General features: G+C 33.4%; 1 protein-coding gene across 1 annotated transcript; it reads right to left on the bottom strand.

The window, feature by feature from the left end:
• Nucleotides 1-10,180: 10,180 nt before the first annotated feature.
• On the bottom strand, nt 10,181-12,649 carry LOC111996582 (uncharacterized). The gene has a single exon (XM_065772935.1). It carries the CDS (start codon nt 12,647-12,649, stop codon nt 10,181-10,183), a length of 2,469 nt encoding a protein of 822 aa, XP_065629007.1.
• Nucleotides 12,650-15,383: the final 2,734 nt, after the last annotated feature.

Genomic DNA, 15,383 nt, shown 5'->3' with positions numbered 1-15,383 from the left:
TTGGATTGCTTCACTTGCACGTGTCCTTCATCTATTTAAAAAAATGTTACATTATAATAAAAGAAATGCTACCTCATTAAAAAAATTCTAAGTCATTGTTCTATTAACCATATAAGTAACACCACTAACAGTAGATAGTAAAAGGATTAATACAACTCAGTTTTAAAACTTGAGTGACTAATTATGCTCACATCAAACTTGAGGGACCAATTGCGCACACAGGGTAAATTTGAAGGACCAACATTGTAGTTTCGCCTCCTTTATAACTAATGGCTACAACTCTACTCAATATCTTTTTATTGAATGTGAATTTTAACAAATCTACCATTGGATACATTTTCTTCTCATCCTCCAAGCTTGCAAAATTTAAAAGTAAAAAATAAAAAACTAATAGTTATGTCATCAATCGAATGTTTAAATTTCAAGTTTCTGTAGTTTAAAATTATACTTTAAAAACAAGTTTATGGATTGAATAGTAAAGAACATCTGATTGGTACAAAATTTGACATACATATTAAGAACATAAAAAACATGCAATCTAATGATTAAAATTTCAAAATATGTAACCATGTTAATATTTTTAGTGAGAGTAATAGCCAAACTTTGTCCTTAAGCTATTAGGTAATGGAATATTTAATCATTTAATCTAATACACCCTCTTCACTTGTGGGATTCAACATGTGAGGATTTTTTTTTTTTTTTTTTTAATTATGGAAGATAAATTGGAGATTAGGGTTTAACCCAAAAGCTCATGCTTTGATACCATTTTTCCTAAAGGCCTAAATTGCTAAGAAATAGTGAATTTGATAATTCAATTTAACATTTTTCCTTCATGTGCTAGCCTAAATTGTCCCTAGCCTAACATGTGGAAATTTTCTAAATTGTAGGTAAAGTGGAAATAGGGTTTAAATCCACAACCTCATGCTCTAATACCATTGTAAATTATATATTGTTTCAAAAGTTTAAGTTTTTAGAAAATACTGAATTTAATTATGTAATCTAACACCTCTAGTTGGGTCAGTTGATGAGGGATATTTTTGAGAACTTTTACACAAGGTGCAAGTTAATAAAATTCTCTCCATCCTTAACAAAAAAAAATATTTCATGTTCTTTGTTTATGGCTTTCTCTCGTCTATTATCAAAACTAGTGTGTAACCTCGTGCATATGTACAAGTATAATTAAAAACAATCACAATTACAGGATTTAAATTATACATTTTATTTTAAAAAAATGTTCAAATTATACATGGTATTAGATTACACATTTTTTAAACCATACATTTCTAAAATATGTAATGATTTCTCAAATAATTGGTCACGTGCACAACTAGAAAGTACTAGATTGACAAACAAAAAATAAATAAATAAATCAATTCATCACTTGCCCAAATTGAAGAAAAATAAACCCCAACTTTTGCCCTTGGTCATATCCTAATCACCTTACAGTCAAAAACCTTGCCACAGGGCCAGCTGAATGGTGGAGCAAGAGATGTAGTCGCCTAAGGCCCTAAGTAAAAAAAAAAAAAAAAAAAAGGCCTCCAAATTTTAACAAATAGGGTTTTTTTATAATCAATAAATAAAATAATATTTTTTTACCAGATGAAAAAAAAATAGAGAAAAATGCAACGTCCACAATATTTTTCACAACACTTTTACAACTAATGCTAAGTAGCAGGTTGTTACAGCCTATTATTGATGGCAAAAAAATAATTATAGTGATATTTTCAAATAGAAAACAAAAAGCAACTTAAAACCTAAGATTTGTTGTAAAAAAAATATTGTGAATATTGCACTTCTAAAAAAAAAGAGAATAATAATAAGAGTTTAGTTAGCAAACTTTTACTAGTTCTCATCTAAGTCTACCACTAANAAAATAGAGAAAAATGCAACGTCCACAATATTTTTCACAACACTTTTACAACTAATGCTAAGTAGCAGGTTGTTACAGCCTATTATTGATGGCAAAAAAATAATTATAGTGATATTTTCAAATAGAAAACAAAAAGCAACTTAAAACCTAAGATTTGTTGTAAAAAAAATATTGTGAATATTGCACTTCTAAAAAAAAGAGAATAATAATAAGAGTTTAGTTAGCAAACTTTTACTAGTTCTCATCTAAGTCTACCACTAACGCTACTTTTTTACTTACCATTATCAATCTACCACATCAACAAGTATGAAAATTTTTGTCAAATTTTTTCTGTCTATAAAATTTCTAAAAAAAGAAAAATTCTACATAGTTCATGTTAATTAGTAGTAACTTTACATTTAAAACAAGATAATCAATTTTCGCCTTAGGCCTTGAAATGCATCAAGCCACCACTGCCTTGCCAAGATTCAAACTCCATCCTTTCAAAACCCAAATCCACACACTCAACCCAATGCTCCAAGTGCTATCCCAAGGTGGATCCATGGCAATTAAAAGAAGGAGGTTGAAAATTGAAGAGAGAAATAGAGGAGTTTGAAATCAAAGACGAGGCACAAGAGATAACTAAGTTCACATATAACTTAAGAGAGAAGAGCGTCGTTGGTGAGGGGAGAACTTATGACTGAATATGCTGTTAGGAAATTTAGACCCACAATTGTTACTTATTATGTGTGTTAACCAATATTAAGCCAAGCAATAAATTACACCAATTATGAATAGCGTTAGATTGATGTGAATAAGATCGATATTGTGCCAACAAGATAAACAGTAATGGGAACAACTGTTCCAAAGTAAAAATCATTGGGGGAGAAGCCTTCCCATTGAAGCAAATTCACCATGATAAGAGTAGTTTTACAGTCAAGAAAAAACTTTTTCCTAGACTCTACCAATTTGTAGGCAATTTACAAAGAAAACCTTTCACTGCACCAAAACATCTACACTCTTCAATCATATGAATTGCCTTAATAGATGATGTACTCGTGATCATGATACAATTTCAAGAACCTCTCGAGGGCTTTTTTTCAATAGCAAGCCTGTGATAGGCACTAAGGCTTTAGCTTTTTCACCAAATGATTTTTAGATCTACTTGAAATTCTTTGATATGATGAAATTGAGAGAAACTTGGTTACACAACCCTAACCACACAAACCAAGCTTTCTCTCCTCCAAAAAACCTTCCTAGGGAAGAATTGTAGTGTCCCTTTTATATCCTAACAAGTAGGGATCGAATCAAGCTTCAAATAGACAAGTTATTGTACATTTTGTATTACTGATTTTTGTTAATTTGCATAGTCTCGCCCTATCAAGGTGGAGTAGAGGTTGCTCGATCAATCGAGATGGAGTTAAGGAAGTAGAAACTTCACCTTCAATGTTCGACCAATCATATGGAATTGAGGTTCGAGTCGAGCTTGCTATCAACTGCTATCGAGCTACAAGTATCAAGTCAGTAAAACTTCACTTTTCTTGAGCAGTTTTTGTGTTTTCTACTTAATCTTCAAATTACAGCTACTCTAAAGACACAACACAATTCACAACTTGACACACAATTTAAACAGAATTTGCTACCACTAAAACTTATAGGCCTGACACATGCAAGTGATGATCTTAGAGGTGGTTAGTTATGGAGATTTTGGCCATAGAAGGATAAGAAAGAGAGAAGAGAGAAAAGAAATGAGATAGAAAGTGAGAGAGAATAAATGAACATGAGAGAGAGAGAGAGAGAGAGAGAGAGAGAGAGAGAGAGAGACTTTTGCATGAGTTTATATAAGTTTTGTGAATTGGGGTTTATTTTTTCTAATCTATATATCTATATATATATATATATATATATAGGTGAAACTGAGAAAAGTTCAAATTAAAATTCCAAATTAAAGTTCCAATTTTGTGCCATGTGTCCTAAATTATTTATTCTTAAAGAGTTTTATTTCTTAATTTTAGAATCAAAATGTGGGACTACATCATAAATATTCATTCAAGTGAGTTATTAAGTACAAAAACTAAAGAGTCTAGAATAAATGAATCTTTAAAAAATAAAAGTGCTTCACAATAATTTTTTTTTAAAGTATGGATACTTTACATTTTATACGTAATAATATCCTTACAAATTTTTTTAAAGAGTTAACAAAAAATAAAAATGACTATTAATAGTATTTAAATTATATATATATGAATTATATTATGCATCTTATTGTATATTTTAAGTGTTTTCATGTATATGCATGTGGTTACAAGCTAGTTAAAGTAATCGATAAATGATGTTTTTCTTGTTAGCTTCTTGTGTGATTACATGGAGTGTTTTGTTGTCAATTTGTTACTTCCTTCCGGGAGTGTAACAAATGATTTGATGCCATATAATATCCACCTAGATATGCCTTAATAATGCTTTTTTAAAAAAAAAAATATATATATATATATATATATATATTTAGCATTATTGAGATAGGTAGAAAAAAAAAATAGCGTATTTAGTGATAAATGGAGTATATCCTAACCTTTTTTAAACATTTTTTTTTAACAATAAACATTCGCCAAAGGTGCCTATAAATCGCCATTATTTTTTTGAATGAAAAATAATAGAGATAAGCCAACCTAAATAACCATTGAAAAAGAATTAAAAAAGTGTAGCTCAATTTGATAGTATGGCCTTGTGGTATGGGACTGTGGGTGGCCATTTGTGACCATTGAGCCCATTAGCATATTAACTCCAGCGACTCGCTGGACTGATGGGACGTGTCTGGGAGTTGAATCCCGCTCAACCTTTACCTAACCTAAAATTAAATAAATAACCTACCATTCCTCCTTTGATTGTTCTAAATACAAGACCAAACCACTACTTAGATTACAGTTTATGATTGGTGTGCAATAAAATGTCAATAGAGGTTATTGGGGAAAGTAATATATTACAAATCATAATATGCAACAAGTTGTAAAAAAATTCTGAAATTTAATGAGTTTATAGCATTGTTTTTCATTTTTGGTGGACTATAAGAGCATCCAAAATGGCATTTTTTTTATACCACATCTGTTGTGAATATTCTAATAAACATTTTAATGGACCATTTAATGATATAGGTTCTCTTAATTCCTTCTTAATATAAGCTAAAATGTCTCATCCAGAAGTGCCATACTTGGAGATACTCTAAATATATATATATATATATATAAAAGAAAGAAAAATATTATTTTAAAATTGATAAAGTTTGGCTACAAGCTTGTTTGTAGTCAATGGTTACAATAATATAATTCTATTCAATAACTTTTAATTGGATATAAATTTTAACAAATATATCATTTGGATTATATTTTTTTTTTATTCTCCATACTTGCAAAATTTTCAAAAAATTAAAAATTAATAGATATGTCATTAATCAAATGTTTAAATTTAAAATTTAAAATTTTTGTAGTATAAAATTATGTATAAAAAATAAGTTTAGTAAAAAATATTTAATTAAAAATATAAAAATAATGTAATCTAACAACTAAAATTTTAAAATATAAAGCTATATTAATTTATTTTAGTGGACGTTGTGGAATATTAAACTGACGGAAGCATTTTACAAGGGTAAACGACAAGTTCAAACTTCATATTCCCTTTTGTTTTCTTTCGGTAGTTAAGTAAGATATAAAATTCCCAGCAGCCACTGAGGCAGACATAAAATTGGAAGATTCCACTGTTCACATAGCACGTGGTCTCCTGTGGGGGACCATGTTTGGGATTTTTTTTTAAAATAACTACAAAATCCAAACAATATTATTAGTTAGGCAAAGTTTCAAACATATTACATTTCTAACAATTCGACTTCAGAGGAGTCGATTTCTGGGTTATAAAATCGAGAACAGTGAACTCAAGTTTCCTTTTTAACCGCAAATGAGGTGGCTGAAAGCTTGGCCACGTAGACCATAAATCGACTTCAGAAAAGTTGTCTTATAAGCGAAGAAAACGACTCTAGTGGAGTCGTTTTCTTCGCAAATAAAACGACTCCAGTGGGGTCATTTTATTTGCGAAGAAAACGACTCCACTGGAGTCGTTTTTTATAAGCCCAAATCGTTTTTCAGTTCCACGCGTCCCTCATCGCGTGCTACAAGAAAAACTGAAGTTCAAAAACAAAAAAACTCAAAACACTCAGTCTCTCTCACACTCTCACTCTCTCTCACACTCTCGGTCTCTCTCTCAGTCATCTCGCTCCGACATCGTCGGTGTCCCTCTTGCTTCGTCGCCGTCGCTACAAGAAAAACTGAAGTTCAAAAACAAAAAAAACTCAAAACACTCAGTCTCTCTCACACTCGCTCTCAGTCTCTCTCACACTCTCACTCTCTCTCACACTCTTGGTCTCTCTCTCAGTCATCTCGCTCCGTCGCCGTCGGTGTCCCTCTCGCTCCGTCGCCGTCGCTGCCTCTCGCTCCCGTCGCTCCGATTACCTCACAAAAAGTAAGGACTCTCTTTTTTCTGGGGTTATTGGTAATGCATGCATTGATTGTAACACCAGACCAGTTTGTTTGTGCATTTTCTTTTCCTCTATTGTAAAAACTGAGATCAGTTTTTTTTTTTTTTTTTTTTGTTTAATAGGAACAAAGGCAAGGTGCATTTTATTTTCATGCTTATTTTTTATGATTTTCCGTTTTGTTCTTCATATATTGCTGATTCACCTTAATTGAGTTGATTTGTATTTATGATAGATAGCCTATCAAGGTCGTGCTTGCTGTCAATATGCATGTATACTCAACTATGAAAAAACCAAGTTGTTTGTGTTGATTATCAACTTTTAGCACCTTTATTTATTAAGTGGTTGAAAGTAAATGGGACTGTGAATTTCATGTTTCTTTCTTGATAATGTTCTGTTTAACTTCATGTTTTCACAATTGTATTAAAAATGTTCTTCATGATCTCCTTGGATTTATTAATACATTTTTCTTAATCTGTCAATTGTGATCATAGTATGCTAAAGATGTTGCTTGTACATTTTAAATCTTTAATTGCCTCATATGCCATTCTTCTTACTGAAAGGATTTTCGTAGCACCATATTCATGGGCAAAGTAGCTCATCAATAATTATTTCTTGCTTTGAGTGGTTAAGAATTGAAAATAACTTTTAATGGGTCAGTTTCTATCCTTTTTTTTTTTTGTTTGATTTTCTTTAATGGGTCAGTTTCAATTTTTGTTTTAGTTTCTGTTTGGTTAGTGAGAAAGTGTGAGGAAAATGTGAAGTGTAGGAGAATTATGGGTTTCATAAGTTTTGTCATTAGGTTCAGTTGTGTGGACCATTTTAGTTGCAAAACATGTTATCAGTAAGTCATTAACTGTATGGGAGCATGGTGTTACTGCTTTGTGTTCTGTGTCTTTGGCTGAATTGGAGTTGCATTTGTTGTTTATTTTGAGTGATAAGAGTGTGTGATTTCTAAATTGAAGCTACATTGGTGGATAAGGTTGTCAATTTCATATGTTTTTCTTTTGGACTGGGTTTTTTGTATTTTGTAAGAGGACTTGATCGTTTTTTCTTTCTTAACTTTTTGCTCTAAACTGGAATTTACCACATAGAGGAGAATTTGATATCTTGAAGTATCAATTTGACACACACACACACACAAAACAGTTAAGAGTGATGTGATATGAGTCTTGCAGTTAAAGGCTTACGGCTTATTTCACTTTACCTGCTTCTTAATCTCAAGGAGAGGTATTTTCTTATTGCTTTAAAGATTACTATTTTGTTGCCTCTAACTTTATGTGTGAATGAAGGGAAATTGAGGGACCATTTTGTCACCATATTTTGTTGCCAATTGCTACACTAAAGATTGTGAGCGAATTCAAATCTTTTAATAAAACCTTATGTGTTGGCAAAACCTACTTTTTAAGTAGGGGGGGGGGGGGGGGTTTGATAATATGGTTTATAATAACTGAAACGAAACAAAGTTTATAATAACTGAAAGAGTGATATATTTATATTTATATATAAATAGATATGGTATGTACGTACATGCATGTGTATACAAAACACGAGCACATACATACATATACATACCCAAATTTGTCAAATAGGAAAAAGGGACGGTGCTGACTGACGCTGGAATGAGCTGCCACACAAAAACAGAAATAAAACAAAGAAAGTTTTATAAGGAAGTCGCTATCGATCTATCGATTTTGTGTTCTGGAAAAAAAAATTTATGGTTGGCTTTGGTTTGGGTGTTAGGTAGGTGAGAGAGGGTATTGAATCTTGGACCAATGGTTGGATGCCGTGTGGCATATTCCAATAGTATCTGAATCTTGTACGTGTTTGATGATGATGATGTACAGCCTTTTTAAGTTCTAACTTCTTCAGTTACAGTTTTAATGAGAAAAGTATTAACTTATTACGTACACACACACACTTTGTCTCAATTGTCACTGAAAGATGTAGATGCAGAAGAACAATGAAGTCTTTTTTTTTTTTTTCTTTTTTTGATAGGAATGGTTTGTGTTTTGGTTAAGCAGTAGAATTAACATGGTCTTATATGTAGTGTTTTTAGGAACTATCCCCACTTCCTAAAAAAGAGTCAAAAATTTATCTTTCACTAACCCTGCAGTTACATAGTTACCTACTTTTTTGAAAAAACTCTTCCTCTAACTACTAAAACACAACCCCACTACCTTAAAATTAAGAAACGTTTTAAAGTTTTAACCCACCTCTTTGGCCAAAAAAAAAAAACTCTAAATTTAGACTTTTTATAATTATTTCTGATAAGTTACTGCAAGTTTATCCATTACCAATTGGCAAAATTTATCCATCAACTTCTAATCTCATTAACCCAAAAAAAAAAAAAAAAACATATACACCATGGCCATCAAAATTTTCATATGTAAAAGTTTCAAATTTATTACATACCCCATTTGTGGATAGATTTGAGTTTTTATTTTTTGAGAGAGAGGTGTGACGGTGGTAAGATTGAATACCTGGTTGGTTGTATGTTTTGAATTATACGTGGGTTTTTTTTTTTTTTTTTTTTTGGAATTATTTTTTGAGGGGAACGGTGGGTTATTGGAACTTTTCAATCCTATTTTATAGGCAATGTTTTTGCAAGAGTTAAAAGATACATCCACCCAAAGGAAAAAATACATCCACCCAAAGGAAAGACTTTCAATTTCTAACAGTTTGTCAAAGTAACACCCGCTCGCTGAAATCTCCCGCCATAGCTGTTGTATCACTATATTCACCAAAACCCCTTCTACCAGTGGTGAAAACATTGCCCACAATCAAATCGTTGAGACAAAATGACAAATTTAGTTCCTCAACATAATTTTAAGTCTCTCTTTCACACAAAATAGGAAAAACAAGTTCATTAGATATAGAATACTTCGATTACAAGTTCATTCAATGATAAAAAAATAATAACTGTCTGCATACAACATAGTGGTAATAATTGTCCGCATACAACATAGTAGTAATAATTGTCCGCATACAACGTAGTAGTAAGTTCAAATACACAACAAAGAGAACCTCAATTTACATCTAGAATGCCAGTCCAAAAGCGAGTATTTGCATGCCTGACAAAAATTCAAATATTGTCGTTAGATACCAAAAGCCAAAACATATACACTAATCTATGCAACTTGGCTAATTGATACAATCATGGCATTTTATATAAAAGCATCCCTAGAGTACCTGTTATGTTTTGTCTTAATTTGTAATAGTTAGTGAGTTTCTTGCTCTGTTGATACCTATTTCCTAATTTTTGTGGTATAAATATGCTCAGCAATCAATGTACTACATTGCAATGCCTTCTGCTCTGAACAATATGAATTTATGGCACTTTTGGCCATTCATGCAGTTCTATACAACAAATTTGGCATGGATCATGGAAGATACTAATTTGTGTTTGAAAGTACAATGAAGAACTGAATTTTTTTGTTATTTTTATTTTGGGTTCTTTCTTTTGGTGGTGGGTGAAATAGGTTGAAGTGGATTAGATATGAAAGAAATTTTAGAAATTCTACTAGTAGCCCTAAAATCATTGGTTTTATACATGCAAGATTGGTTTTAATATCTAGCCATTTTCTAATTTAAATATGCTGAAATCAAGGCAACAACATTTAATTGATGTCCATAATGGCATTTTATATGAAAGCATCACTTACCTAGTTTGGATCATTACCGCTTGTCGAAGCCCCACGGAAAAGCGGACATCTTCTACGGTTATGCCCATGTTGATGACACAGTCCACAGCTCTGCTTTTGTTGAATCTCCCTCAAGTCAGAATTTGGCCTTCGAGTTCCCGGTTCTCGCTAAACCCCATCCATCTCATTCCGTATCCTAAATGCCACAGGTCGACCTTTGCCCCGCAACAGGTTTGGGTCAGGCACCCACTTTGGACCGTCCACATCCCTCCACAATGTATCTAACAGTGGCACCACAAATGGATGTGAGTAGGTGCGAATGGCATTCTCCAAACTATAACATGGGTCAATATATGTAGTCGCATCTTGCCCCAAGTGCTGAAGAGCTTTAATTGCATGAGAACAATGGATCTTTTGATTTTGCCACTTTCCACAACGACATGTTCTGGCTATTAGGTTTACTTCATGACTATGGTGTCCCCCTCTAGAGCTATTGATGTTGTATGCAGTAATTACTTGATATATACCATTCTGATTATTATACGCTGCTATTTGGTGTGAAATAGATTTTTGCAGGTTTTTTCCATAGATTTCTAAGGCATATTTACTCCATACCTTGGCAATTGAGAGATCATGAGTAATTTCTTTATGTCGATCATGGAAATACGCAACAAGTTTGCTGTGTGTGAATTCAACCATTGCAGCAATGGGTAGGCCACGGGCACCTTTAAGTACTCCATTGAAGCACTCCGAGACATTGGTTGTCATAGACCCATAACGGTATCCACCATCATATAGCTGGGTCCACATTTGTAAATCCTCTTTCATTAGATATGTGTATGGCATGATGGATGAGTCGGGCTCACTTTCCTGCCGCTCGGTTCTCCATTTCTTCCTAAGGGCCTCGATCTCGGCTTCCTTGATAGGTTGCATGTACAACTCAAATTTAGCTTCCTGAGTAGCATACCCCGCTTGCAAGGCCAATGACTTTAAAGTGGCATCCTGAAAATGTGTGTTGAAGTTGCTAGCAACATGTCGAAGGCAATATCTGTGAACTACTCGTACTCGTCCATCATCATCTCTAGGCCAGTTTGCAATTGCATTTTGAATACCCTTATGTCGGTCAGAAATTATGCATATGTCCTTATCTGCTATCACATCCCCCAGTGCATTCCTGAGGCATTCTAAAAACCACCTCCAACTAGGCCCTGACTCTTTGTCCACAACGGCAAAGGCGAGAGGCAAAACCTTGTTGTTGGCATCGGTGGCCATTGCAATCAACAACACCCCTCGATATTTACCATACAAATGGGTCCCATCAATACTGATCACTGGCTTACAATGTCTAAATCCTTCAATGCATGGAGCGAAAGCCCAAAATACATAGCGCAATATTGTATCACCGAACTCGTCCCTAGGTATGGTGTGATACCAGAACCGGGTGCCAGGTTCTTGATCCAAGTATGCCAACAATAACTTTCTCAACCTTTGGTAAGACTCTTCCCAATCCCCAAATATCTTTGCAATAGCTCGTTGTTTCGCATCCCATATCTTATAGTAAGAAAGCTTATGCCCATAATACTTCCCTTTAATGAAATCTCTGAGGTGATAAATTGTTGCCGTGTGTTTTTCTTGCAACAATGGAACAAATTCTGCTGCAAGAAAATTACAGTTCATCATTCTACCATCAAGGGCTGTGGCAAGGGGTGTACAACTGTGAGGACCCCTATAAGATGTGACCATCCATAGACCATGTTCAGGCTTCTCGACTGCCCCAACGTACCATATGCATGACTCATCGACGCATTTCACAGACAGTCTACTTTTGGTCGACCTACTAGTGATAATGTTTCTGTTATGCTTTGCGGCGTAAATTGTTAATGCACGCTTCACCGCCTCTTTATTCGCAAAAATCAACCCTTTCGCAAAATTCATGTCCGCATTCCAAGAAGAACCAAATGCATGCTGAACAACTTCAGGATCAACCATATTTTCCCAAGTATTTTCATAAAATGATGAGGCAGGAGGTTCATAAACAGGGGTCGTATTTGTAACATGTTGAACTCTGACATTAGCGTCCGCATCATCTTCATCACATTCAGCCATATCATCAACATCAGGAATTGGAGAAATTTCATGATCATCAACACCCCTGTCAAAGTCACCATTATCAATCCTCTCTTCGTACTCATCTCTATCGTCAGGATCTTCCCCAAAATAGTCTTCATCTTCATCTTCAACTACTGGAACTGTAGAGGATTCACCTCGATGTGTATAAAATTGATCTTCATATCTATTTCCAAGTTCGCTCTCAATTGTTACTGGTGTCTCTTGAAAAGGGGGTGTATAGCCTCCCAATGTGGTGCATTGATCATCTAGGACTGCAACTTGTAGAGATGTAGTTGTTTGTACAATTTCTTCCTCTACGCCGACTTCCGCACGCGGCTCCAAAGTGACGTACAACTCAAAATCTGCTGTTTGTTCCCATTTCTGCATCTTACTAAACATGAATTTCACATGTTTGTCCTCTGTTATCTCCATATATCTGTAATTAATGCATTGATTGAGGACTTCATATGGAGAACGGAAAGTAATATGTATGTCATGCAAAGCAGGGTTCACTTGCAACTCTTCCATAATTTTTACTTTCAGCTCATTCAGGGTCTTTAGCTTATGGCGTATCATCATATAGTAGCACTGCATACCCGGACCTTGAAATGAGGATCCGTCATAAGGGTTGGTATTGGTAAGGGGTCTACCGTAGTATATATTTATAAGGATCATTGTCAACCTATAGATCATCAAGTGCAATTGTGTTAGTTACAAATTCATAACGCTCAATCAACATTAATCACAAAACTTTGCGTATGAAATGCCAACAATACTAACCTCAACCAAATTTGCATATACTCACCTTTAGTAATCTTACAAAAATAGTCATTACCAAATTCATATTCTTTAAAAATTTCAAATCATTCTAGGGGCATGACTTTCAAAACCCATTCAAATAAGTTATGATGAACAAAAATATTATATACCAACCAGTTATCCATTGAAATCTTTGTTACAAATACTATCTTAGGTATCAACTCATAATCCATTTCATATCCATGATAAAGACCTAAAACTACTAAATATACCTAACAATTGATCACAATATTTACTACTAAATATTCCCAATACATCACAATAGTAATTTTAAAAAAAAAAACTTAGCATATTATCACAATATTTATACTAACAACCAAAACAAATATTCCCATATGTTGTAATAACATAATTAATCACAATATTTTGTACTAAATATTCCCAATAATCACAATATTAATTTTTTTTATAAAAAACTTAGCAAATAATTTAATCACAATATTTACACTAACAAAAACAAATTCCCAATATGTTGTAATATCACAATATTTAGTTCTAAATATTCCCCATAATCATCATAATATAATGTGTGTATATAATGTATTCATGATCTTAAAGTATATAATGTGTTTTTGTTAGTGTAAATGTGTGTATATAATGTGTGTATATAATGTATTCATGATCTTAAAGTATTCATGATTTTATAAATGTGTGTATATAATGTGTCCAAAAAAAACTAGCAAATAACAAAAAAAAATTACAATATATTAACAATTTAATCACAATATCACTAACAAATAACAAAAACAAAACTTTTCCTTAATATGTTTTAAAAATTTTCTTCAAAAAAAAAAAAAAACTAGCAAATCACATTACCTGAGATGATGAGTGTTGTGTGAGTGCAAGTGAGGGAGAGCAGGAAAGTGGTTACTCCAGAGGAGCTGTTGTTTGTTTTATGAAGAGGTGTTTTATTAAGAAGAGCTGATATGTTCAAAAAGTGCTGAAGGTGTGAACCGGGTAAGAAGGAAAAAGGTCCCCAGTTAGGACCCATGGCAACACGTGGAGGGGATGGGACCATTCTTAGAAATCGAGTCCAGAGGAGACGATTTCCAGTTGTGCACGTGACCTCTGCCATGGATGAGACTGGGATGAGACATCTGAAAAGGCGATACAGGATGTACAAAAATCGACTCCAGAGGAGACGATTTCTATGCTGAGAAACCAACTCCAGAGGAGACGATTTCTATAAATAGAAATATAGAAATCGTCTCCTCTGGAGTCGATTTCTGGCCTACGTGTCCACTTTCCTCCACCTCAGCTGCTGGCGAAACAGAGAATATGCACAGGGAAATCGACTCTGAAGTACTCGAATTGTTAAAAATGAAATTAGTTTGAAAATTTGCCTAACTAATGATGTTGTTTGGGATTGATGGTTAATTTCTTAAAAATCCCCCATGTTTGTATTGAAACATTGCTAATCAAAAAAAAAAAAAAAGATTGTTGTGAAAAAGGTACTAGGAAGGCCCAATATGCATTTACGGGTTAGGGGAACTAGGGAAGACATGGCCCCCCTACAATTTTTAGAAAATGGTTTTAGTATATATATTTAAAAGTTTAGATAAAAAAAAAATTATATTTGACCCCCAAATAGAAAATTAATTAATTCAAATTGAAAACTAACCCTAGAAATCTAAAATATAAAATAATCACTTAACTTATATGTATTTAGTATTTACTATTATAGTTTGCTTGTTTGATGTTTGAGAGCCAAAGTTTATAATTTGAGACTTTAAGTTTTAAGTGATGTACTTTATTTTCACCTAAATAATTGCATGAGTGCTCATTATATTTTGTACGTGTTTGATTGTCTTAATTTTTACTTGACAACAGTTGGTAATTTTTTGATTTTGTACATTGAAAGCGAATGTTACAAACTTATGGGTAGAATTCATCCTTAAAAACTAGCTTGCAAGGGGAGGGTGTGTAAGAACTTATAAACACATGGTTAAACTTACAGTTAATCCATGTGGTACACTAGGATCATAACATATCATCACGCTTCGCAGCTGATGTCCACGATGGCTCACTCTAGCGACAATGACCTGATGAGAACCCTTTCTCTTTTGGTGGCTTCACTCACCTATCAGTAATTTTAATCAAGCTTCTAAGTCGCCCTTTTCGAGATCTGACCACAAAGCCCCAACTTATGTTATCACATATTCAATGAGCTACGCCTGATTAATTGAAATGGTAGTTGACTCTGATACCAAATATTACAAACTCATGGGTAGAACTTACCCTTGAAAACCGGCTTGCAAAGGGAAGGTACCCAAGAGTTTTTAAACACATAATAAAGTTTACACTTAATCCATGTGGAACGCTAGGATCATAATAGGGAAATCACTGCAACATTTATTAAAGAATCAATCATAAATGATTACTGCGCTTAAAATAATGTTGAATTCCATTTTGATATATTACAAATTAGGGCTGCCCATGCCAC

This window comes from Quercus suber, unplaced genomic scaffold (assembly GCF_002906115.3).
Source record: "Quercus suber isolate HL8 unplaced genomic scaffold, Cork oak 2.0 scaffold_66, whole genome shotgun sequence".
Classification (NCBI taxonomy): domain Eukaryota; kingdom Viridiplantae; phylum Streptophyta; class Magnoliopsida; order Fagales; family Fagaceae; genus Quercus; species Quercus suber.
This window is presented reverse-complemented; position numbering and strand designations above follow the sequence as displayed.